The following is a 26,268-nucleotide window of genomic DNA, read 5'->3' on the forward strand; positions in this document are numbered from 1 at the left end:
TGGTGCGACCACACTTGGAGTACTGTGTCCAGTTCTGGTCGCCGCATCTCAAAAAGGATATCGAAGAGATAGAAAAAGTGCAGAGAAGGGCAACGAGGATGATTGAGGGACTGGAGCACCTTCCCTATGAGGAGAGGCTGCAGCATTTAGGACTCTTTAGTTTGGAGAGGAGATGTCTGAGGGGGGATATGATTGAAGTCTATAAAATTATGCATGGGGTAGAAAATGTTGACAGAGAGAAATTTTTCTCTCTTTCTCACAATACTAGAACCAGGGGGCATTCATTGAAAATGCTGGGGGAAAGAATTAGGGCTAATAAAAGGAAACACTTCTTCACGCAACGTGTGATTGGTGTTTGGAATATGCTGCCACAGGAGGTGGTGATGGCCACTAACCTGGATAGCTTTAAAAGGGGCTTGGACAGATTTATGGAGGAGAAGTCGATTTATGGCTACCAATCTTGAACTTTTTGATCTGAGATTGCAAATGCCTTAACAGACCAGGTGATCAGGAGCAACAGCCGCAGAAGGCCGTTCCTTTCACATCCTGCATGTGAACTCCCAAAGGCACCTGGTGGGCCACTGCGAGTAGCAGAGAGCTGGACTAGATGGACTCTGGTCTGATCCAGCTGGCTTGTTCTTATGTTCTTGTGTTCTTATGTGTGTGTGTGTGTGGGGGGGTATTCTCTAAGTCTTTAGACTTGTTAGGCCATAGCCTGTTTTGGCAAGAACAGTGCATGTTACTATCGGTAGGAATAATTGGCAAGCACCCTGAGCCATGTGGGGATGGGACACTTATTCCCAACTGTTCCACCCCTGGTATTTGAGAAACATCAACTGAGCCCTTAGTTGCTCAAGAATCACATTGTGGACGAGGCATAACACCTCTTGGTACTGTTCCATGAACAAGTGAGGATAAATGAAGCCAGAGATAAATCTGGCTAGGTTTGTAGATAGAGTAAGTTTGCCAAAATGTTAGTTGCCACAACAGGCTGCTTGTTAGCAGCAGATAGCACTCATTCAGGGAAGTGTGATACACCTCAGCCATTAATAAATGAGTTAACTTGTATATTGGTGTCTCATGCCCTTATTTGGGGTACCAATATAATGTATTTTTTCAAACGGATGTGAAACAAATCAGGCATCTTGATTTCGGGTTGATTGGACATACAGTGTGCAATGCATAATTAGTAAATTATTAATGATTGTTTACTGGGAGGCAGTTTTGGGAAGGTGGCATAGTTCAGTGGTTGCCTGAAGAAGTAGCCAAGCTCATTTCCAAGCATCTCTAGTTAATGAAGATCAGATGGAAGCTGATGAGAAGGACCCCAGCCTGAGGCCTGGGGAGTCACAACCAATCTACAGAGACAGTACTGACCTTGATAGACCAATGGTCAGACTCAGTATAGGTACATCCTCCACTGTAAAGGAGCTTGAGATAATTTTAGATGATGTAAAAGTTCTGTCTTTCAAGTTTGATCTGTGATTGTTGCTTCACACATATATGTGGAGTGACTGAGGAATTTGTGTTGGAGTAAGTGAGGGATGAACATTAGTGAACTCACCATTTCTTCTGATTGCAGTGGGCCAGTCCCAGTGTGATTGAGAGACAGAAGGATGTCTTACTCCTTGAGGGACTGGAGGGAGGACTCAGTGGAACCAGACAGGAGGAGTGCTTTTGTCTATTATCTGGATTATTATTGTGCTTCTAGAAAAAACTAGCAGGTAGAGAAGCTCCAGTTAAACAAAGGAAAAAAATAAATATGGTGATTCATTAATCCAAACATATTCAATATTAAGGTTTTGGCAGAATGGAAGTCAAAGTATGAAGAGAGCCAGTCAGAGCTGGAAGGAGCTTTAAAAGAAGCCCGTTCCTTGAGCACTGAACTCTTCAAAATGAAGAATGCTTACGAGGAAACACTGGATCAGCTAGAAACAATCAAGCGAGAAAACAAGAATTTACAGCGTGAGTGCCCTGTTTGGACTTTCTTTCACTTGGTTTTTTGACCCTAAGCAATAATTCATAATGTAGAGTAAATCTCAGGAGCAAATGAAGTTTGTCATTTTCCTCCTGACTATCTCTGTGCATTGGTTGCATAGCAGGCAGAAGTCCCTGTCAACAAAACCCTATGCTATGAATATTGGTACTTACTAAGTAACTTCTCATCTCGATTTAACCCAAAGTAGGATTAATGCCAGGAATTATGAAGATACTCATGGATTCAACTAGCCACAAACACTTTTAAAAGACCAACAGCAGTACTGTGGAGTCTAATTCAGATCAAGGCCAGAGCGAAGGAGAGAAAAGGGGATAGTTTTGCTAATCAAAATTGTTCTGACTCCCTTCCTAAGATCCTGTTGTAAACCCTGACAGGGAAGAAAACAGAAATGTTTGACTAGTCTTGGCAAGTTTTTGGAAAAGTATCTTCCAAGTAACCTGGATTGGTCAAGGAAAATTTGGGAGAATGTGAATTAGTCAGGTTAATTGGAAATAAATAAAAAGTTGGGAAGCATATTGGATTCCACTGTTATGTTACATTGAAAGGATTATTTACACATTTTAAAAAGTTTAGTTGAGTGTATTGATAGGCTTTTAATTATTAGTAATGAAAGAAGCTCCTTATTTTGTATTTATTATCATGTATGGAATCTTAAAAAATTAAAAATTGGAAAACAATACATATTTTTTCTGTTCCATCATGGGTATGTGTATTTCAACTGGCCTAACAGTACTGGAGCAGAACAGTTGCATGCCATGGCTGCAGCCCTGACTTGAATCAGGGCATAGAACAGGTGTCATATTATTGTATTGTATTATTCGATCTGTATACTGCCCTCCCTCGAAGGGCTCAGGGCGGTGAACAACAACAGTATAATACCAAACATCAGTCATCATAACATCAAGCAAAAAAACAACAACCCATCAACAAACATAGCATCAATAAACATAAGAACTCCTATAAAGGGAGTAAGATAGTAGTAATGAATGTGGAAAATTTAACACAATTTTCATTACATTATTAATGCTTGTACTGTTCTATTGCATTATTCTGTAGTTTTGTTAATTCTTGATTGCATTGCCTGTTGTATAATATATTGTATTGTATAATTGTTTTTGCAATGTTTAATTCTGCAATCCAGTTTTCATACATTATATGTATTGTATTGTTATTGCACTAACTACCTAAGTTTTATCTCATTGTGATAATTTCACTAAGAGGACATATCCTCAAGGGACCTAGCACTCCCCCCCTCTCCATTTTGTTCAGCAGGCCCTGATTCTTAGAAAAGAGTGCCCTCTAGTGTCTATCTCAAGTTGTGAATCAAAAGTAACTGTTCTAGACAAGGGAAATTCAGAGATACTCAGATATTGTTAATGAGTTGTTCAGAAACAGCTACTTTGTTCAGAGAGGTTACTTGGAAATACTGGTGTGACAACGAAAAGTTGGTTATCACAATACTGTTTTGTCTGCATGGGTAGATTGGCCCTCCATGGGAATGTGTTCACAGGGTCACATATCATGCACAAACCAGATAATGATAGGTAGAGTTGGCAGAATTTTCTAGATTGCAGTGGTTAATAAAAATGAACATAACTACAGGAATTGCTACTGATTCTGTCTGTGATTCCATGGTTCATGCACTGTTTGGCCTGCAGCAGTACATACCTGTGTATGTTTGGGATTTCTTACACAGTCAAAGAAAGTTGTACAAACAGGGCTGGTGAGGCAAGGGAAGTTTTTTCTTAACCTGACTCAAGAAAGCACCACTCTCAACCCTGGTTTTGTCCCACAACTTTTCCAAGTGTATTTTTCAGTGTTTGTATTTATGTCAGTGACTCTAGAGACATTTAACTTTTCAGGTATCACATTTTAAACCATTTCTGTTGATTTTTTCAAAATTGTCTAGAGGAAATAGCTGATCTTACAGAACAAATTGCTGAAAATGGCAAAACTATTCATGAACTTGAGAAGGCCAAGAAGCAGATAGAGATAGAGAAATCTGACATGCAGATGGCTCTAGAGGAAGCAGAGGTAAGATATCGAATAAAGGAAGGGAATGTATACAGTCGTTGGCAACCATGCTTCACCTGGGCCTTTCGGGGTGATTGGAATTACTGATTCATTGTAGCCGGCGCCGCATTGAACCTATTTTGAACCCAGCAGAGGCATAGCAAAGGGGAAAAGCGCCTGGTGCACCGGTGCGTCCTCTGCCCCCACCCCAGCCCCAGAACACTGCCACGCTCCAGAACATCACCACACTCCCACAGGGGCACGTGCCCAGTGCGTTGCACCCCTTCCCACCCTCTTGGAGCTATGCCTCTGGAATCCAGTTTCTACCCATTTGCTTGACAGATGATTCCCATAGTATGATTATCACTTAGCATGACTTTAAATGCCGAGTGGGCATCTCTCATGCCTCATTACGCCTACTGTGTCGGGAAGGTTCTCCAATTAACTTTCAGTGAATATTAAAGCATTAACTACCTAAGTTTTATCACATGATGATAATTTCACTGAGAGGACATATCCCCAAGGAATGTAATTTCCTTATGCCAAATAACGGTGTTTAATTTATTTTCCAATGTTTTCTTCTGTAGGCAGCTCTTGAACACGAGGAGGCCAAAATCCTTCGCATTCAGCTTGAGTTGACCCAAGTTAAATCTGAAATTGATCGAAAGATTGCTGAGAAAGATGAAGAAATTGATCAATTAAAGAGGAACCACCAGAGGACAGTGGACACAATGCAGAGCGCTCTAGATGCAGAAATACGGAGCAGGAATGAAGCCATGCGGATTAAGAAGAAGATGGAAGGGGATCTAAATGAAATGGAAGTTCAACTGAGCCATGCCAACCGCCTAGCAGCTGAAACACAGAAACACCTCAGGAACGTGCAGGGGCAGCTCAAGGTATCTTATCCAGCGACCTGTTCTACAAGAGGTATAAAATTACTGCCCTAAACAATTGACACTACTGAACAAATTGTTGTTTGTGTTTAGGATACACAGCTGCATTTGGATGACGCCCTCCGAGGTCAAGAAGATCTGAAAGAGCAATTGGCCATGGTTGAACGTAGGGCTAACCTAATGCAAGCTGAGATTGAGGAGCTCCGGGCAGCTCTGGAACAGACAGAGAGGGGCAGGAAGATAGCTGAACAAGAACTTCTGGATGCCACAGAGCGTGTGCAACTCTTACACACGCAGGTATGTGCAATATCTCTGATTCTTAGCAGTCTAAAGCTTGCCTTGCTGGATCAGACCACAGGTCATCTGCTCCAGATTCTGTGTCCAATGGTGGCTATCCAGATTCCCCACAGAGGTTTACAAGCACAGCATAGTTGTGATAGCCATTTGATAACCTCTGTTGCTTCTCCTCAACTTTTGATAACCTGAAGTATACTGCCTCTGAATTTGTCAGGAGTAATTTCATCATCATTGCTACAAATTGCATCACATTTGGGCTGAAAAGACGCAAATGCCTCCTCACTCTGTCTCTTCTTCAGAACACAAGCCTGATTAACACAAAGAAGAAGCTGGAAAATGATGTTTCTCAACTTCAAAATGAAGTAGAAGATGCTATTAAAGAGGCCAGAAATGCAGAAGATAAGGCGAAGAAGGCAATCACAGATGTAAGGTTTTCAGTTTCTTGTTTTACTACTTTGAATAGCACAAGATACTCAAACAGAAGTATTATACTTTCAAAGAAAGTAGGCAAGGCAGGTAACACTCTTAAGAGTGTGATCCATATTGCAGCAGGGCAGCGGGGTGGGGGTGGGGGCTCTTTGACAGCCAAGGGCAGCACAGCAAAGGCCGTGCCACACCCACCGTCAATGGAGCTCTAGGCAATGCAGCAAGTAGCAGGACAAAAAAAGCCCCACTGCCCCCCAGGACACTCCATAGGGAATAATGATTTACACCATGTGTTATCATGGAGTAAGTCATCAGCCTGCACTGGAATGTTACCAGGCTGAAAGTCCAGTGGAAACTGACTAAGGCCAGCTCCGCCCCTGGGAACGCCTCAGCCTGCCCCCAGCTGCGCAGTGTCCATGTTTTGGCTGGTGCAGCTCTGGGATCAGAGGCCACTCCTGGGTTGGGCACTGCGGAGCTTCACGGTGCCCGCCTGCCTCTCTGTTTGCCCTCCCTGCCAACATAAGTGCCATTTATGCTGGTGCGGTGGGCAAATATGTCAGCTCAGCTCCATGCTGGTTCCAGAAGCCGCTTTATCTCCCCTGCTCCCACCTGCATTGGATTGGCCACTGCAAAAGAGAAATTAAGGGGTAGAAATACTTTAAGTATTATAGTGAGCTGGGAGCTCAATAACCCAAAGGAACCTTGGTGAAAACTAAGATACTCCGCTGTAAAGAAATTTACAGTTGGTAGTCCAGGAAAATGAAATGTATGATTTATAGTGTGTGAGTCATGTAGCTGAAGCAGTGACTTGAGAGTTACATTCTCCTTAGTTTGCCTCTGCTTTCTTTAATTTTTAGCCAACATGTTGGGCTCGGTGTGATTCTGCAGATTTTCCAGGCATACTTTCTGCACTCTTGAAATATTTACATATTTAATCTGTTTCCTGAACCCACTTCTTTGGAAAAGCACCTGACCATATTGTATAGCAAATAAATTGACACTTTTTAGCTTTACAGGATAGCCTTTTATAAAGCCTGGAGGCAAGAGGCCTGTCATTCAACTACAGAATATAAACATGTCTTATTCACAAGTACCCTTTACCGACAGTCAATTCGTGCAGTGGAGAAATGCATGTGAACAGCCTGGCCTATTGCCAGTTTCATGGTGGCCATTATCATTCACATGGAACTCCCAAGCACATTGGATCACCTCACAGAAAAGCTGTTCTCATACACAAGTTGTTGAAGAGTGCCAAATCATGAAATGTGATATTACTCCATAAGTATTATAAAGCTACTCTGGAAATTACAAATGTTCCTGTACAATATTATATGGTCAGCAGGGTAGTAGCTTGATTCACTGTTGGTTCACTCAGTAAAATTTCTTGTTATGGCAGGCTGTTTCTGGGATCCAAAGCTGACTTTTCAAACTGAGTTGAGATCCACCCTTGTCCTTATTTAATTACTTTAATTATATCCTGCCTTTCACCCCAAATGGGGACCTAAATCATCTTATATTGTTGTCCTTTCCTCTGGTTTATCCACACAATAACTCTGTGTGGTAGGTTAGGCTGAGGAAGTTTGACTGGCCCCCAAGGTCACCCAGGAAGCTTCCATGACATATGGGGGGGGGGGGGTGTCACACCTGGTTTTTCCAGCTCTTAGTGTATTTTCTTTTGCACCTGTTAATCCAAATCTATTATGTGTGTTTCAAGGCGGCCATGATGGCAGAAGAGCTAAAGAAAGAGCAGGATACAAGTGCCCATCTGGAAAGAATGAAAAAGAACCTGGATCAGACTGTGAAGGACCTGCAGCTTCGCCTGGATGAGGCAGAACAGCTTGCCTTAAAAGGAGGAAAGAAGCAGATTCAGAAAATGGAGGCCAGGGTATAAACTAGGATCCAAGGTGGGAGGGTGACAAGGGCTCTCCACAGTCAGAGCCGGAGCCTCCTGACTCAATTTACCAAGCCATGTCTCATTTGACCTCCTAGATCCGAGAGCTAGAGTCGGAACTTGAGGGAGAGCAGAAACGAGCTACAGAAGCCATCAAAGGTATTCGCAAGTATGAACGGCGAATCAAAGAAATGACTTTCCAGGTAACAGGAATTGCAAGCATCCTGCCTCCCAGTTCTCCTTCCCCTTGACAGTGCTCAGAATCCTCTAACATGCCGCTACTTTTAGGGAGAAGAGGACAGAAAGAACGTTATTAGGCTACAGGATTTGGTGGATAAACTTCAGCTGAAAGTCAAATCCTACAAGAGACAAGCAGAGGAAGCTGTGAGTTATTCAAAAGACACGCACATCCTTTGTGCCATTTTAAAAATAATGTACAAGGTCTTGCCTTTTGGTAACAGGAATCTTTCAGGCTTTTGGGGCTGAGTTCTTTTGTGTGGCTCCTTTCTGGTTACAGGATGAACAGTCCAATGTTCACATCTCCAAATTCAGAAAAGCACAACACGAGCTGGAAGAGGCTGAGGAAAGGGCTGACATTGCTGAGTCTCAGGTCAATAAGCTCCGAGCAAAGACTAGAGAAGTTTCTACCACAAAGGTAAGGGTTTGTTTCGTATCAAATGTGAAGGATGTTGTTGTTTTTCCCAGGATGCAATTGTTGCAGCATAGAAAGAAAAGGAATCTGAGGCTTCTAGTGAGGAACCAGAGACATCCTCTACTACAAGTATTGCTCAGAGGAAACACATGATGTTGCCTTGCACTGAGTGACATCATTACAATATCAGTATTGTCTAATCTGACTGGCAGTGGCCTTCTAAGGTTTGAGACAGAGGTCTTCCTCATCACCTCTTACCTGATCTTTTCACTGGAAATGTCAGAGACTAAACCTAGGACCTTTTGGCATGCAAAGCAGATGCTCTACCACTGAGCCATTGCCCCTCTCATGGAGTAAAAAAATGCCACACTAGCATTGTCGGGTTCACTTTCTTTATGGCTTCCGTATTGGTGGAAATGATGGAATTTGTTCAGTAAGGTATGTGGTTCCAAGCTAGTTTATCTATTAACACATTTATGTACTCTCTTTCCTTTTGGTTCAAGGCAGCTTACAATACTGTATAAAGCTGTATAAAGCTGTACATCGTGTATAAGCTGACTCGTGTATAAGCCAAGGCACCTAATTTTACTACCAAAACCTGGGGAAACGTATTGACTCGCTTATAAGCCGAAGGTGGGAAGCCAGGAGGCAGAGGTTTGAGGAAGCCCAGGCAACCAGGAGGTGGAGGGAGCTCCTTATTTGGGCAATGACATCAGGGGGAGTCACTGCCCAAATAAGGAGCTCCCTCTGCCTCCCCGGGTTTGAGGAAGCCCAGCCAGCCAGGGTTCTCCTTCACCCTCCGAGGAGGGCATCAACAAGCGGCTTGTGCAGCCACAGGGAGGTCGTCCCGGCCACGCCCCCAGCCTCGGCAGAGGCCTGAAGAGCTGGCTGGTAAGCAGGACTCGTGTATAAGCCAAGGAGGCATTTTTCAGCCTTAAAACAGGGCTGAAAAACTTGGCTTATACTAGAGTATATACGGTAATTGTTGAAATATCCCAAGCTGCAACCAAAGATAAAATAACAAGCCCCCAACCCCCCCCCCCTTCAAAAGTCACCTTCCAGTCTGCCTCATATCATCCAGTTCCCTGGTAAACCAAGGAGCTGGGAGCCTCACAGAATGTGGAACTCTTCTTATGGCCCTAGTCAGTCCATCATTCCATGCAGCTGCAAGAGTCTCCACAGAGTTACTGCAGAGACTTTCAAAATTCCTCACAGCTGCCTGGATCCATTAATCTCTGAGGGTGAACCATCTGAACTGGCCTATCACTCCTGGAGTGAGGAGACAGCAAGTGCAACTATGCCTTCAGAAAATAGTGATCTGACTATGACAATGGCTGCTAAATGTGAAAAGAAAAAACATTCTCTTCAGGTTGACTCAAAAATGTTCCTACTGGTTAAATAACAACACAGACTCATAGACCTCGTGACAGATGCCTTTTTGGGATGTTAAGGGCTCATCCAAATATGACCAGCTCAAAATGTTTCCCTGCCACACTTTTATCTTTTGCTACAGTGCAGTCTTAAACAGAGTTACGTCTTTTAAGTTCACTGACATCAATTAAGTCCTCAGTCCAATCAAGGCCTACTCACACATACCTGTGGACTCTGCAACCACCCTATAATTAACCATGACATTAGAACAACTTTATCTGCGTATATCTGATTCACATATTGTTTTCTTCTTAAGATCAGGTTGTACAGGTTATAAGTGTGGGATTCTGTGTGAAATGGCTTACTGGGCATTGTGAAAAGACAATATATAAATATTCTAACTGAATAAATCCTTATTTAAACATTACCTCAAGCTTGTTGGGGGTAAGCAGGACAGCCACGCTCTGAGAGCAGTCAGGAGAGATTTGACTTCATCACCATGTGTAGGCTCTACACATACTGTGTTTCCCTGAAAATAAGACAGGGCCTTATATTATTTTTTGCTCTAAAAGATGCAGTAGGGCTTATTTTCAGGGGAGGTAAGAACAGTCCAGAGCCTGCCAGGCCCAGCACAAGTGCCTCAGATACCCAGGCTATATACAGGCCTGCTGGTTCTGTAGGTTACATGGGAAAAGTACAATATAACCTCATTACAAGGCCACACCCCCTTGCCAGGCCCGGCACAAGTACCTCAGATATCTAGACTATACATAGGCCTGCTGGCTATGTGCATTTAAAAAGCCTGTCTTTTAGCAGGCTTGGTCCTGCCTTTGGGCTATCTTTTAAGTTATGGCGAGCATTTTTAAAATTATGATTTCTAATTGTAATGTAGGTTTAACATGTTGTTGCCGCCCTGAGCCCTTCTGGGATGGGCAGGATATGAAACTTAAAAATAAAAATGAATTTAATTTTTTTAACAGCATACCCATGAACCTTTGCTAAATAGGCAAATTATTAATTTTTAATTATTAATTTTTTTAATGCATGGGGCCAGCAGGCCTGTAGCCTAAGTATCTGAGGCACTTGTACCTGGTCTGGTAAGGTGGTATGGCCTTGCAATTAGGCCATATTGTACCTCCCCATGTGACTTACAATGTGAATGCCTGAGACTCTGTAACAAAGACTTATTTTTGGAGTAGGGGCAGAGGTGGGATCCAACCAGTTCTCACCACTTCTCTAGAAGTGGTTACTAATTTTTTTCTGAGTGCCGAGAAGGGGTTACTAAAGCAACCTCCCTGCCCAATAGGGACTGGAGGTGCGTGTGTGTGGCGGCGCCACTGTTTGAATCCCACCACCATCGGAACCTGTTATTAAAATTTTTAAATCCCACCACTGAGTAGGGGTTATACTTCAGGCATCCCTTAACAATGCCAAAAAAATAATGCTAGGTCTTATTTTTGGGGAAACACTGTATGTAAATTTATGCGAACAAGGCATCACAATAGTTGAACATGAGCTAGTGTCAAAGGGCATCATGCAGAGTCTGAAGACATGCTGCTGATGTTTATATGTGTGAATAGAACTGATATGGCAAGTGGTTTCTTCCAGTTTTGCCTTGAGGCTTTAAATGGCCCTCTGAAGCAAAACAGGCAAAATCATTTTGGAATAGCTCCATGCCAGCTTAGGGAGGAGAAAAAAGCGCAATACTAATGAGTTTCAATCAGCTTTACATGTTGAGAGCTCTGTCATTCTAGCACTGGACTGTTCCTCTGTTCATTTTATTTTTTCAAAAGTGTATGGGAAAGAGAAGGAACAGCAGCTCACCCCTTCCTGCAGAGGCTTGGATATACTTGACTATGTAGAAAAACGTTGGATAAAGTCAGATTCTTACTTTTTTTGGTGACTGCATATAAACAACCTGAACCTATTTATATGTTTGTAACGTTCTTTCATGCTGCAGCAAACGTATGGTGACCCCAGCATGGGGCTTTCAAGGCAAGTCAGAGGCAGAACTTTATAGAGTGTTTCTTGGTGGTCTCCCTTCCAAATACTAACCCTGCTTAGCTTCAGGCTCTACCATGCCATCTTCTGTGCCAACAATAGTGACTACCTCTGCATATACTCTTTGCAAATGTCATTTGAATTAAATTGGGATTTTTGTTTTTTTGGCAGGTGGTGATAGAAAGCGAAGAATGAATCCATATAGTATCAAAGCTGGGAATGTATGCAAAATGCGTATTTCCTCTGATGTTTTTGAATGTTGTAGTAGTCCTGTAATCTAGCCTTACTGAGCGTGGTAGAAAATAAATTGTGCTTTGCTTAAAAACTCAGTGAGGTTTTTCTTTGTGACACTGTCTGAGTCAGTGATCCTGAAGCACTGTTTTTCAGGAGAACAAATTGTTTTGCAAACACTTTCTGCTATGTTTCTTTATTCAAGGAGTAGAGTGCTGATCTGTGTGTAAATATTCAGATTATGACTCTGAGCTGTTAACGAATAGGTAATGATACTATTGCTAAAAAATAAAAAAAGGATATTTATGATCAGCTGTCATTCCAGGGAAAGAAACAGGCCATACTTAGTTTCAACTTGAACTTTCTATAAAATTAAACTTTTGCAGTTCATTATATTATTATATTAATATATCTAACTCTCAACACAGTCCCATATGTGGACACTTAAATCTATGGATCAAGGCTATGTAGAGAGAAGGAACGTTATTTACAAACTTGGTGGATTTCCCAAGGCTGCAGAAAACTGTGAACAGCGTTAAAGACTGTAGAGGGTATTTAAATCCCACCACAAAGAGGCGCACTCTGACAGATGGCACATATAGGAGATGGGGCATGCAGCTGGAGGAGGAGAGTGGGAACTGCCACTTCCCCCATTCCTCACAGAGTGGCGGGACAGACAAGCATGTAGGAAAAGTAGCACTTGAGTGGAGAGAGTGGTGGCTGGGTCGACACCGCAGTGGGGAGGGGACCAAGCACCACAGTGTTGGAGAGGACAATAACACAAGGGTAAGTAGATCAATGGGAGTAGGTAAAGTGGCAGGGTGACAGGTAGGAGAACACATGGATGAAGTGTGGGGAGGGCTGGGAAAGTTAGACACTGAGGAGGTGAATGAAAGCTTGCTCACTTAGCAGGATCTGGATACTGCTTCTATTGGGAAGGTCATATGCTCATGCCTCATGCCAGACATCTAACTATAATCAGTCTTACAGGATTCTTGTTGTGGTGAGTCTATTCCCTAATAAACACAGAAGGCATTCCACAGAAGCTAGGTTGTCTAAAGTATCCTGTAAAAAAGGACTGTGATGTCATGGTACTATTGCTAGCTGTATTAAAATTGGAAATGGAAGATCCTATTCATATCTCTGCAAGATTTATTTGCCATTGAAATGAAAGGTAATTTTAGATATCCCAAGTTATTGTCCTAGACTATCACAGACTTGCTCTGGGATGGATGCCTAAAATCAGTTTATGTGTAATAAATGAAGGACAATTGCACAATCCATTGTAGGTATGCCATGTCATCCCTAAGGTCAAACACTGTATTATTACTAATCTTTGGAAGAAAAATTAGAAAGAATTTTGCCATCTTTCTAGCTAAACTTTCTAGCTGGACCCCTGTGCAAAATAGCTGCATGATGAGCCAGAATTTAGAAGGTAACATTTTTCAGGCATGGACATAATGTGATGGAGAAAGAGGCTTCAGCAACTTAATTTCTGCCTCTTGTGCAGCAGCTTAAAGGCACAGGGAACCATGCCAGAAACAAGTTGGCAACTAATTTGGAATAGACTTGATTGTGTTTCTTGTACAACTGTCATTACTCAGAATCTACCCTAGTAAGACTTCAGTAGAATGGTGCTAATACATTTATTAAGAACATAAGAACATAAGAACAAGCCAGCTGGATCAGACCAAAGTCCATCTAGTCCAGCTCTCTGCTACTCGCAGTGGCCCACCAGGTGCCTTTGGGAGCTCACATGTAGGATGTGAACGCAATGGCCTTCTGCGGCTGTTGCTCCCGATCACCTGGTCTGTTAAGGCATTTGCAATTGAACATAAGAATGTTTGTTTTGTGCTACATGATACAGCAGTACCTCATAACAGGAAAGAAAGCATGAGACAAGATAATGGATAGATTAGGTAAGCTGATTCTAAAGGCATTAGGGGTCATTCTAGATTCCGCTGAACATTCCCTGGTTGCTCCCTGGCTGTGAACTGTAACCTGCACTAGCAAATGTCATCCAATGAGATTTCCAAACAACTGGGCAATGGATCCACAGACATGGCAATAGTCGCAAAATGAATTACAAATCTCAGCAGAGCCAGCATGAGACTGATACCAGACAACTATTTGGCACACATGTTCAAAGATATTTTCATTAAGGCCCTGGAGACTCAAGGGACTGGATAATTGAAGTGCGGAAACAGCTGCTGGCTTTCATGGGTTCTTATCCCTTACTATTTCTACTCTGATCTTCAAGACAGACTGGCAAACGGGAAAGCTCAAGAAAGTAACGTATGTAAACTTAGTCCAGTTTCTAGCATGTGACTGACCACCTGACCCATCTTTAAAAACCGCCACAAAGCAAATTAACCATTGAATCCAGTTTTGGAGCATCAGAACGTTTGAATGCACCTGTGGAGAGCATGTATGGATTACACAGTGTTTGTTGCTGATGTAACATGGAGTAGGGTGGAGGATGTTTTGAACTGAAAACATTTGGTATTTTCAAAGCAAGAGAAAGCTCTTTGCTGAGTATACAAATCTTGCAAATATTAAACAATCCTTAGGTGCACTGGATGTCCTTTAAAGAAACCTCTCTCTGTTCCAAGCATAATTTGCTTATAATTATATTATATTCACACGATATAATAGTTGCTCCTCATTTTCATAACTATGGAATATTACTCATTTTTCAAACATGTTGAACTTTTCAATTGGTCATCGCAACGTTTAAGGTTACAGGACAATTCTACAGAAGCAGTACCTTCTGCTGGCACAAGAGGGCCCTTTCTAAAGATGATTTAATTGTTACCTCTGATGGTCAAAGCGGATGGTTAATAACCTTTCGGTATGCAGTCCTCATCTCTTTATTCTGTAAGATGCAGGGGCACAAGCATCTGTAAATAAATAACAAAGCCTTATTCATTCTATAGGGGCTGGATACAGCTTAATCCTCTGGTTTGGAACTACTGAAATTAGTTACCAAGGCTGCCTAAGTTTAGAGTGAGTCAATTTCCAAACCAATGAAACTAGGAAGGCACAATTAGCTACAAACACTCTGTACTCATGTTTGTTAAGTACCATATATAAGACTTAAGAATTCTGGCAATGCAAGAATATGCCTCAACTGTTGACACTACTCTCTGATTTTGACAATGGGTGAATTTATATTTGCCACATCAGGAGCCAGTTATCTGTAGCCTACAGCCTTGGAGTGAAATATGAAGTACTGAAAGTTTATTGGGGTAAGGGGAGCTGTCTTAACAAGAAAGGCAACCCAGCAACCACACCCAATTACCAGTGGTCATGGGTCACATGTATGAAGATAGCTGTACACATGGAATAAAAACACATGATTTCCCTCTAACATATACACATAAATCTATTCATTGCTTTCTGACTGTAAAGTTACAAATTTGAAGAAAATGAAAAGGGTCTTACAAGGACGCCCTCTTTTACTGACTCCTTATCTCCTTCACAGAAAGTCATTCTAAGATTGGTAAAATGAGTACCCAGTTTGCTGGGGGTAAAGTGTAAATGACTGGGGAAGGGCAAACCACCCCATAAACATAGTCTGTTTAGCAAACGTTGTGATGTGATATCACCTCATAGGTAAATAATGACTGTGTACTTGAATTACCTTCACTTTTACCTTTCTCCTTCCCACTCATCAGCAAATGTACCTTTTTGCCCCCCATTTTTAGCTTTCCTTCCCTCGCCCTGGCAGCAAAGTCTGCAAGTTGGGCAATGTCTGGCAACCAACATGGTGCTGGCTGGATTGGACCCAGTTGAACAGTGGGAAATCAGCAGGGACTTGCAAGGGGCACCTCACTTTCCCCTGTGTCCCCTTTCCCATACTATTTTCTCTTTCCTTCTTTCTGGAAGCCCCCGTATCCTCTCCCTTTCCCCTGGATCGTTCTCTTCTTCCAACTTACCAGCCAACTAACCTTTTATCTGACCCCAGTATTCAGCTATATTTTTCACTTATTCACATCACTTATACCCCTCCTTTTTCCCCAGTGGAGACCCAAAAGCAGCTTACACATTGTCCTCGCCTTCATTTTATCCTCAGAACAGTCATATGAGGTAGGTTATGCTGAAAGCGTGTTCCTGGCTCAAAGTCACCCAATGAGCTTCCAGACCAGATCCTAATTTCTAACCCTAACCACTACACAGCATTGGCTTTTGCAGGGTGGCTGCTGTTAATAGCAAACAGCCAGTCTTGGCAAGTTAAGCAATTTGTGTGATAGTAAGCTGCTTGGGTTAGAACTGCTGCCAGGCATGGTCTTGGTCACTCTTCCTCCAAAGGCTAAAACAGCCTTGGAAAGCCTTGTCTTTTATCTGACAGAAACTGATGCCTGAAGGCAGACAATACTGTGTTGTCACCTGGCAACAGCTGGTGAGGTCATTCATTTCTTAAAGTTACAGGTACTGCTTTTATTCTTTTTTTAACCCTGATGTTTTGTTTTTTGTTTTTACAGCTCAGATTTTTCTGCAAATCTGTGGTATTTCTCAGGCTTGTTCAAACATCTGTCTTTTCTGTTCATGGTGCCAGTCTCCAGATCTGGCCACATTGAGAATTAGATGTATTGATGACTACTGGTTGAAACAGGTTGGACTACAGACAGATAAGCAATGTGGATTATAAGTGACTAATAAGCTGTCATGCACTACCTTACCCTCACACAGTGGTGGGATCCAAACATTTTAATAACAGGTTCCGATGGTGGTGGGATTCAAACAGTGGTGCTGCCGCACACACGCACCTCCAGTCCCTATTGGGCAGGGAGGTTGCATTAGTAACCCCTTCTCGGCACTCAGAGAAAATTAGTAACTACTTCTAGAGGTGAGAACTGGTTGGATTCCACCTCTGCCCTCACATTAGTATAACTGTAAGGAAATTCACATCCCATTTTTTTAAGAAGCAGGGAAGCAAGTGTTCTCTGAAAATATTGCCTGCATTCCCATTGCCTCCCCACCAATACAACCCAAGAAGATAGAATTTGGTTTGCCGAGTCCTACTACATACATGTTTTAATACTAACTGTGCTTCTATTTCTTTAACAATTTCTTTAACCAACAAAAAGAAGGAAGAAGCTACAGGTGTTGAGGAATATACATTATGAAAATCCAAGGGGTTGAATCCTGCACAACATTTCTATTTGTGCTAGAGTTCTTGAGCAACTAGAAAAGCCAGAAAAACCACAGAAGCTGCTTACGCTAACTCAAAAGTTAAATTTTCACATGTGCAAGTTCTTGTACAACAAATTTTTGGGCACTGTAATATAAATATAAAGGAAACTGCAAGCTGTTGAAGAAGATATGGCACAAAACTGTGATAATTTCTTTTATATTTCAGTTTGCACATTGCTGGACCGAAGCCAATGAATTATATATTCATGAGGAAAATTTTTAATAGATTATCAATGATCTATACAAAATAACTATATATGATATATTTAAAAATCTAAAAGTATTCATTGTGTAGATACAATCATAAATGCATAATTTATATCTTAACATATACAATTACATTATTCAGCATATTGATAAATATAGAAGTATAATGCCTTCATTTTCTACAGAAAACACTTGGAATATCAGATACCTATCAGGTTTATTCATTGCAGTCATAGACCATCCATAAAGCTTAGATTAAGACAATACAAATTCCAGCATACGACAAATAATTAAGGTTCTGAGGAGATCTTATTCACATATAATATGTGACTTAAAAACTGGAAAATAAATATAATCGTTAAAACTTTAAAACCAATTTGTGTAAAACCGATAACTATTCTCAAATACTAACAACATTAAGAAGTAAAATATATGATTAAAACAGTTATAAAATCTATCACTTTTATACTAATATAATATAATCAAATTTAAATAAAACTATCTCTATCAATTTGGTTAAACCAATATTAAACCCATTTTAATGACAATACAATATACAATCAATTGTCCCTTGAGTTGTTTCTTATTCCTGATTTTGAATGCTACTTTAAGTGTGATTTCCAAATTTTCGCTGGAAAGCATCATCACTATTAGAGTCTCCCTGTCCCTTCCTGGAAAATGGGCTAGTATAGGGCTAACAAGAATCCTCTAATACTATCAAGGAAACACTTTGAATATACCCTCAGTGCTCCTGAGAGAAAGCTGCAAACTGCTGCTCCCTGTGCTATCTTATCAAGTTTCTTACTTTCTGCCATCTAAGAGGCAGGAAAAAATGCCATTGAGCATACAATTATATAATAAACAAGGTGAATAGTATTAATTGGCCAAAAACACACTGTTAAGGACGCAACAGAACTAGCAGCATATTTGGATATCAAATTAAACTGAAAGGTGAACATTTTATATGATCTGAAGAGAAATCAGAGCATGGATATCAAATTAAACTGAAATGCTGCAGAACACTGAACTTTTCAATAGTATATTATCATCATGCACATTGTCGACAAAATTAATAAAATCTAAACAATACATCTATCCTCGACAATTTTTGCATATTATACACACAGGGATTCTTATTGAACACTGGAGTTTGTTTTATATAAAAATATCCACACTCATAGGCGTAGAGGCCATGGGGACATCTGGGGACAAATGGCCTGGGTGCCCCTGTGGGAATACGTGGGTGGAAAAATTGCCCCCCACACTTCTGAGAAGGAGGGGCATGGTTGGGCCTCAGCGCAATGTGCGCGTACCGCCTGGGCCAAGGCCTGCCTGGGTGGCATGCGCACGTCATGCTGAGGCCCAACCATGCCCCTCCTATTTCCAGGAAGTGGCTGGGCCCCAGTGCCGTGCTCCCTGTTCCCCACGCCCCCCCACTTATGTGAGTTTAGCCGGCTTCTTTTTGCAGCCTGGTGGGAAAAGCAGCCTGGTGGGAACTGCACTTCCCAGGAGACCTTGCGACCAAGTTGGGGCTTGCAAGGCACCACAGGGGGGTGGGATGCCACAAGGTGCACCACAGGAGGCACCACGGGGGGGCACAAGCACCATCTTGCACCAGGCACCATCTCCCCCCCCCCCATGCCACTGGCCACACTACACAGTTGTTAGGGTTGCTTGATATGGCCTGGCAACCAATGGGAGATGGGAGAGATGAGAACTTGCGGGGGGGGGGGGTATTCATCATTTCTGATGTGAAGATTCAGTTTCCAACATGACCCGGGAGTGACATCATTGCACTGGGGCATGCTCTAGCACTCGCCCCAAAACTCTACAGAAATCATAGAGTTTAGGGCAAGTACAAGTGTCACCCCCAGTATGATGCTGTCACTTCTGGTTTGCGCTGGATATGGGTCATCATGTTATGGACAATAATTGTGCCTTCCATTTTGCTGGCTGGTTTTTTCTAGTCACTGTCATGCCTACACTTTTCCTCAATAAGGCAAACTCAATATTTAGTGAATAGTGAATATTAAGTTCCATTCTGATGTGTTTTAATTTTATGGTTAGATTTCCCCCCCTGTTTATTATTCTTGTATCATTATATTTTCTGTTTTTTGCTTATCATCTTTTTCTTCTGTATAATTATTTTGAGAAAACCAATTAAAATTATTTTAAAAAGAGCTAGCGTAATCTGCTTTTGTTGAGAACTTGCGATGGATACACAACTGGCTATTTCCAGAACTGATATTCAATAAGCATAGTGGTAAATATAAGGCTAAGCTAAAGTCGCCCCCTTCATTGCTTCTCCAGTCAAAAGCTAAACTGCTGCTGGACACAACAGTCTCCAAGGTCAGAGGATCAGATAATTACATTCCCAGGTGCAAAAGCCAAAGCCAATGAACAAACAAAACAGTTAGCACAACGCGCCAAGCAAGAGTTACAATATGTCAACATTTTCTGGGAGAGATGGCAAGACTCTGGGGCAGGCCTTGACAGTTGCCCTGGTGAGAGGAAGCAAGTTGGGGGGGGGAGGGCAGGAGATCTCCCATCATTAGCAGGTACCTGATAAGCGTAGTCTGAGCGGCAAAACGTTGCCTTGGCAATCATTTCACCATTCCAAACAAAATACTTCATTGGAGTTATTATTTTTAATTGGCCCTCTTTCAAATTTCCAACTTTTTCAATAACACAATTGAAAACAAAGTCCTTGGGACCGGGACTACTTTCTTCCAACTCTCCCCATCACATCTCTATGTACACCTGAGCAGACTTATTTCAGCCTCACTAGTTCTGGAATAACTGGTTGGATCCTATATCTTCTCTTTGCTTTTGTTCCTCTTTGAGTGATGTGAAGGCAGTTGAGCACATTATTGATAGTAGATACTTATACTTATTTTTAGTTGTGGTTTGTAAGCCACTTTGAGCCAAGAGGAAAGTGGGATATAAATATTTTTATATGCAAGTTCAATCTCTTGTTAAAAGCTGGCAAATACCTATCATGAGATGTATGCCCCTACAATGGACAAAGAGGAGGGCAAGCAGAAACAAGTAACAGGATTCATGAAGTAAAATGCTGAGCAAAATCATGACTAAATAAATGTATGACTTCTTTATTAGTACAATGCCATAATTAAAGGGTGCCTTACTCCTTTGCCAGATTCATCTTTTAGAATAGCACACCCTGCCCAGAGCCATTGGGATAGTGGCAGAGGTGGGATCCAGCAGGTTCTCACCAGTTCCCGAGAGTGGGTTACTAATTATTTGTGTGTGTCGAGAGGGGGTTACTAATTGGGCCTGCTTTTCTGTTAGAAATTCCATTAGGTCCAAAAATCATAAAGTCCTGTTGTTTCCTATGTGGCTGGTTAGCGAAGGTAGAAAACGGAATAATTCTCCCTGTTGGGCTGTTTTAAAAACATGTTTTAGTAATATGGCAAAGTTCCTTGTTTAAGGAAAGTATCCTTCTTTTGATTTCTAGAAACAAAATTAAGTATTTGAAAATATTAAGTATTTGACAGGCAGTCAATTAGAGAAGTTTCTGTTGTTTCTGTTGGCAGTAGACGATAGGACTTGCTATAATGAGTTTAAATTATGGACAGAAATATACCAGCTGGAAATTAGGAACTTTTTTTTACAGTAAGAGTTTTTTACAGTAACAGATAAATTATTAATACCCCGCCCCCGGAATGCCCGGCCACGCCCTCGTCATGCCCTGCCAAGCCCCATTGGCGCTACGCCACTGTTTGAATCCCACTACCATGGGAACCTGTTACTAAAATTTTTGGATCCCACCACTGGATAGTGGGCCTGGAGGAAAGCCAAATAGTGGTGAAAGGAGAGAGAGGAAGATAGAGAACAGTTTTCATACAAATAAAGAAAAATAATTATGTAACTGGGGTGTTGTGGATCCTCTGAAGATGCCAGCCACAGATGCAGGTGAAACATCAAGAGAAAATGCTACTAGAACACGGCATACAGCCCGGAAATCACACAGCACCCCAGTGATTCCGGCCATAAAAGCCTTCAACAAGACAATTTTGTAATTCTATCAACAATAAAGTTTTTAAAAAATCTTAGGTCACCAAACAAACACTAAGACAGGGGTAGGGAACCTCCGGCTCGAGAGCCGCATGCGGCTCTTCTGCCCTTGCACTGTGGCTCCACGAGCCGAGCCGCCAGCCCCATCCTTGCCCGCCCTGCAGGCAGCAGGGCGGGCGCATCCATGCACTTCTCAGAATGAGCGGAGTAAAAGGTAAAAAAACCCCTATATATATAGTGTTATCTTTATTTTAAATGTCAAAAATTATTTGCGGCTCCAAGTGTTTTCTTTTCCCGTGGAAAACGGGTCCAAATGGCTCTTTGAGTGTTAAAGGTTCCCTACCCCTGCACTAAGAGGTCAACATGGGAAAAAATCTATACAGTGCATAAATTGCTATTCAGAGGAAATGGAACTTCTTACCACCAGAGGGACACAGAGTCCCATGAGACATTAACCTGCACATTTGATTATCTTTGAAAGCCTCCAGTTTCTGCACATTCTGTTTGTGCTGAGTGGCCTTGCTGTTTCCAATTGGAACATGGGATCAGTGCTCTTCTTTGTGGAATAAAAAGCATCAGCACGTACATTTAAGAAATCTGTGCCAAGTTATTAATCTATTGTTGCACCAAAATAAAACAGGAATCCCATGGAACCCTGAGGCTAATCAAATTAATTCCAGAATAAGCTTTTGTGAGTCAGAGTTCACCATCAGATGCACTGAAAAACATTAACCTAATGGCTTTACATTTCAGGGCATCTGATGAAGTCAGCTCTGACTCATGAAATCTTGTCATTGGAACCTTGTTTTACTATGGTGAATAACTTCACCTGAGGAACTGCATAGACCACAGGTGTCAAATTTGCGGCCCTCCAGATGTTCATGAACTACAATTCCCGTCAGCCCTTGCCAATTAGCCAATGCTCATATTGGGAGGGACTGATGGGAATTGTAGTTCATGAACATCTGGAGGGCCATGAATTTGACACCCCTGGCATAGACTTTACAGAGGTCTTCTAAACCCTAAGGATCTTTGAAGCATGTATCCGTATTTTTAAAAATCTGACTATCAAGATTTACATAGCCACTTCCTCACATTTTGATATTCTGCAAGAACTACGAGTTTGTCTTACAACCAAATTTATGGAAGACAGGTCCCATCAGTGGTGATTAACAGTGATTAAATGGAACTTCCAGATTCAGAGGGACAACAATACCCTTGAGACCAGTGCCAGAGAAGGCAACAAGAAGGGGCAGCTTTGGCCTCCGTTTCCTGCTGATAGCCTTTCAGAGGCATCTGTTTGGCCACTGGGGGAAATAGGATACTTTTCTCTTTTCAACACGTTGCTCTCACATTCACTGTGTTAGCGCCTACTGGCTTTCATTGCTTCCTATTTCATGTCCAGCCGGTCCCTATGGGCGGTACGCCACTGGCCAGAGGTCTCCAAGGTGATCCTTCTGATACTTGCCGACACCTTTCTTGGTGCCTGCCAAATGTTTGTAGAAAGTGGACAAGGCCAAGTTGGCTTTTTTGAGTTTCTTATGTTTGTGGTATAAAGGTTTAGGAAGTTTTATGCAATGTATTTTACCTGTGCAAATAGCAAAGTTATATTCTTAAAAGTGGGACTTTGTTCTATGTCTGAAATCTTTCTAATTTGAGTATATTTTTTTATAATTCAAGTGGGAGTTAATAACAGCATCAAATTTTGGTAACTTTTCTAAAATAATTTATGTTCCTATCAAAGTCTGGCCAGAATCTCTCTTTGATTGTGCACATGTGCAAAAAGTTCTCCACCAGCCTTTCTGCAGCTGTCATTGTTATAAGAAATAGTCCAGCTGAAAATGTTTGGGTTCATAAGAGAAGGGTTCATCTACAGTTGAGACGATGCTAGGAGAAGTGTTCCCCCCCCCCTTATCCTTTTGCATAAATATGTTAGATGGCTACAAATTGCAGACAGATACTGCCAAACAAGAGTTTGTTAGCTAGCTCAATAGGTATAACTATTCTGTGCAAATGCAAGTAAATACTTGTAAACAATCTGTTAATTTTAAAAGGCATCATGTTAAACAGAGCTTCTACCTGAACTGCTAAAGACTACTAAAAGAGTTTAACCTGACAGTAAGATTACTTCCTGACATTTTTGGCTGGTTTCGCCTCCTTTGACAGCAATTTTGTTGTTGGATCCACCTCCCACGACAGCCATTTTGTCACCTGCTCCATCACCCTCTATCAGAATTCCAAACGTGTCCACAAGCTCAAAAATGTCGGGGGGGGGGGACATTATAATGTAATAAGGGGAGGGACTGATCTGGCATATAGAATGATTATTTTTCTGCTAGTCCATATTAACTGTTTTGATTAAAAGAGGCTGAGCATCTGATGATGATGAACTGTCAATATCATTCAACACATACCTAGTCCACTGGTTGACCCATGTTGAGGGCGATTGGAAAAGTTTGAGAAATTCAACAGGAGGATGGATAATGTGCAAAAATGGTCAAATGGTTCCATGTTTGCAAGTCCAACAACAGTCCATTGTAGAAATCATGCATTGATTCCTCTCAGATTAAGTTATGTTCATTGCTAATTAAATATTTATTGGAATGACTGTTATTTTTGAAAAAAGGATACAAAAGAAAGCCTGTAGCCTGTTTGTTGCTAGGAATGTGTAAATAATTTTTTTTACAAGAGGGAAATGGATTAATTAAATAGCAATGACACTAATAAAATTTTAGCCTTGAGCTAAATAAGATGCTATCAATATTGAATTATGTTACAACAGCCATCTGGGATGATTAAGTAGTAGGTATATGTTCTTGAGAGCTCTGCTGGGAATTTTAATCTCTTTAGCTCCTTGGCATCTGGTTCTATTTGAGAGCTTTATTTCTGATTAGTTGGAGTTGTGAAATAATAGTATTTCCTTCATATTTTAAAGATTGCCTTGAACATGCAAGTCACTCTGGACTGAATGGCTGGCCATCTCAGGTTGCTCCACCTTTGGGTGGAAGCATTTGCAACTGGATTATCAGGATCAAGTGAAACATTAATGGGGGAAGGATGGAAAATAAATTTCATCGCCATACATGGAGGACAGGAGTCACTCAGCATTGACACCCTATTTCTGTACTCAGTCTGTTGGCCAGCTGGTAAGTGCTGATGCAAAGGTAATTGATCTCAGGAAAAACATGGGTCCATAATGTCCATAAAGGAACATCACTGGGAGAAAGTTTAAAAATAGATGCAGCCAGAGTCCTGCACCCAAACCTGTCCTGAGAGCAGCCCTGCTCTTGTGTCAGTGTTGACATAAGAAAAAGTGATGTGGCTTTAAATCTCCCTCAGAAGAAATATTTCCCTAAAGATAACCTTAAGAAGTAGAAAGCAGCTACTCTTTCAACTTGCTTTAGTGAGGCATCTTGAGCTTTCTGATTATTGTACACACACACGTGCTCACATGCGCATGGGACCCACAAACACTCGTAAGGGGCAGAGAAGACACCCTGTCTTATACATAAAGCATCACTGACAGATTCAGTTCTCCTTCACTTCTTGTTTGGATGCTCCTACCCAAATAATTAAAGTTGTAGAATGTGTTAAAAGGAAATTTAGCAAAAAAAACCCCTCCCAAACAAACAAAAAGAAAACTGGACAGCACTCTTCTACAGGTGGTCCATCATTTCCTATGAACAAGCTTTGAACAATCAAAAATCTTTCTGTGCATGATTAGCGATGTACTTTGGGAACATAAAAGGATGAATAAGGGAAAATGCAGATATTTTATTTAGAACAAGTCCATCTACCTTAATCCTGAAATCTATTCGTGAAATTTAGCAAACTCTGCTCTTTTTGAAATGTCCTATAATGACTGTTGGCAGCTCCACTGGCTTTTGTTGTCACTGCACTTCCATCATTCTTTTTGCTATGCTTCTTCCTTGAGCCCTTTTCTTCATTCCTCCTCCCACAATGCCCTTTTCAGTCTTCTCACATTACTCACCAGCTGTGTAACAGGAACCTTTCAGCTGCTTTGGTGTATGAGGGGTGAATATGTCTGAACTTCATCCTGTCCTTCTGAGACCCCTGTGCATAGATACCTGATGCTGATAGGAGAGAAGGGAGAATATATTAACCTTCTAGTTGTGATGGGTTATTGAGATGCTCATTCAAAAGATCCATTCCCCTGGCTTAACTTCTCCCATCCATTTGTTCTCCAGGGCCCTCACTGGAGACCCCATACTTACAGATCTTTTGTTACTCTCAGATGTGATCATTGGCAAAGGAAAGACACTGGTTGATAGACATAATAATGTATTATCCTCACTGTTTAGCTCCATCTTGTGCTCAGATGGTCATCAGTTACTTTCCAGGTTATCTCCCTCATGGGCCCCTTAACAACCCACTAAAGATCTTTGTTATCACCATGTTTCCCAATGACATCAATCACTGTTTTCAATCTTTTTGCACCCCCTGAAGTCAGTGGTGGGATCCAAAAATTTTAATAACAGGTTCCAATGGTGGTGGGATTCAAACAGTGGCGCCGCCGCACACACGCACCTCCAGTCCCTATTGGGCAGGGAGGTTGCTTTAGTAACCCCTTCTCGGCACTCAGAAAAAAATTAGTAACCACTTCTAGAGAAGTGGTGAGAACTGGTTGGATCCCACCTCTGCCTGAAGTGCTAGAGGACATTTTCATGTGTGAACACTCAAACTAGTTTTGCCAACAAAAACCCCTCTTCTAAAACACGAATTAACTGAATGCAACAGCATTAAATCTGCAGGATAATTAATTCTTTCAGGACAGGAAAATTTAGCCTTACCATCTTCATGCTGCAGTGCTTGGAAGAGCCTTAACAGAAGTGTGTAGAGAGGAGACATTCAGCTTAGGAGAAGGATGACTCCACATCTTTCCCCTAGCCAGTGCCAAGATTCCTGAGCACTCTCTAGTTACAGGGAAAGCAACTGAAATCCAAGGATGTACATTCCTCTTCACACGGGCTTTGGGGAAGGCTGATTCCTCCTGGGATTTTTACTAATACCGAAAACATGACTGAGTGCAATTCTG

At 41.6% G+C, this 26,268-nt stretch overlaps 1 protein-coding gene and 1 long non-coding RNA gene across 4 annotated transcripts in view; one reads left to right on the plus strand and one right to left on the minus strand.

The window, feature by feature from the left end:
- The window catches only part of LOC125429055 (myosin-3), a 41,562-nt gene extending 29,694 nt beyond the window's left edge, over positions 1–11,868 (plus strand). The window contains exons 32-41 of the mRNA XM_048489818.1: positions 1,800–1,965; positions 3,909–4,033; positions 4,600–4,908; positions 4,999–5,202; positions 5,502–5,627; positions 7,343–7,513; positions 7,618–7,722; positions 7,808–7,903; positions 8,037–8,174; positions 11,715–11,868. Of these exons, the coding sequence (XP_048345775.1) occupies positions 1,800–1,965; positions 3,909–4,033; positions 4,600–4,908; positions 4,999–5,202; positions 5,502–5,627; positions 7,343–7,513; positions 7,618–7,722; positions 7,808–7,903; positions 8,037–8,174; positions 11,715–11,738 (1,464 nt within the window). The 3' untranslated portion in view covers positions 11,739–11,868. The remainder of the gene's footprint in view (positions 1–1,799; positions 1,966–3,908; positions 4,034–4,599; positions 4,909–4,998; positions 5,203–5,501; positions 5,628–7,342; positions 7,514–7,617; positions 7,723–7,807; positions 7,904–8,036; positions 8,175–11,714) is intronic.
- Positions 1–26,065, minus strand: part of LOC125429058 — a 63,509-nt gene extending 37,444 nt beyond the window's left edge. For all 3 annotated transcript variants that reach the window (XR_007243937.1, XR_007243939.1, XR_007243938.1), the window contains exons 1-5: positions 26,024–26,065; positions 25,204–25,306; positions 14,590–14,674; positions 9,971–10,071; positions 1,565–1,717 (exon numbers count right to left, since the gene is read on the minus strand). This is a non-coding gene — a long non-coding RNA (uncharacterized LOC125429058). The remainder of the gene's footprint in view (positions 1–1,564; positions 1,718–9,970; positions 10,072–14,589; positions 14,675–25,203; positions 25,307–26,023) is intronic.
- Positions 26,066–26,268: the final 203 nt, after the last annotated feature.

This window comes from Sphaerodactylus townsendi, linkage group LG03, assembly GCF_021028975.2.
Source record: "Sphaerodactylus townsendi isolate TG3544 linkage group LG03, MPM_Stown_v2.3, whole genome shotgun sequence".
In the NCBI taxonomy this organism is placed as follows: domain Eukaryota; kingdom Metazoa; phylum Chordata; class Lepidosauria; order Squamata; family Sphaerodactylidae; genus Sphaerodactylus; species Sphaerodactylus townsendi.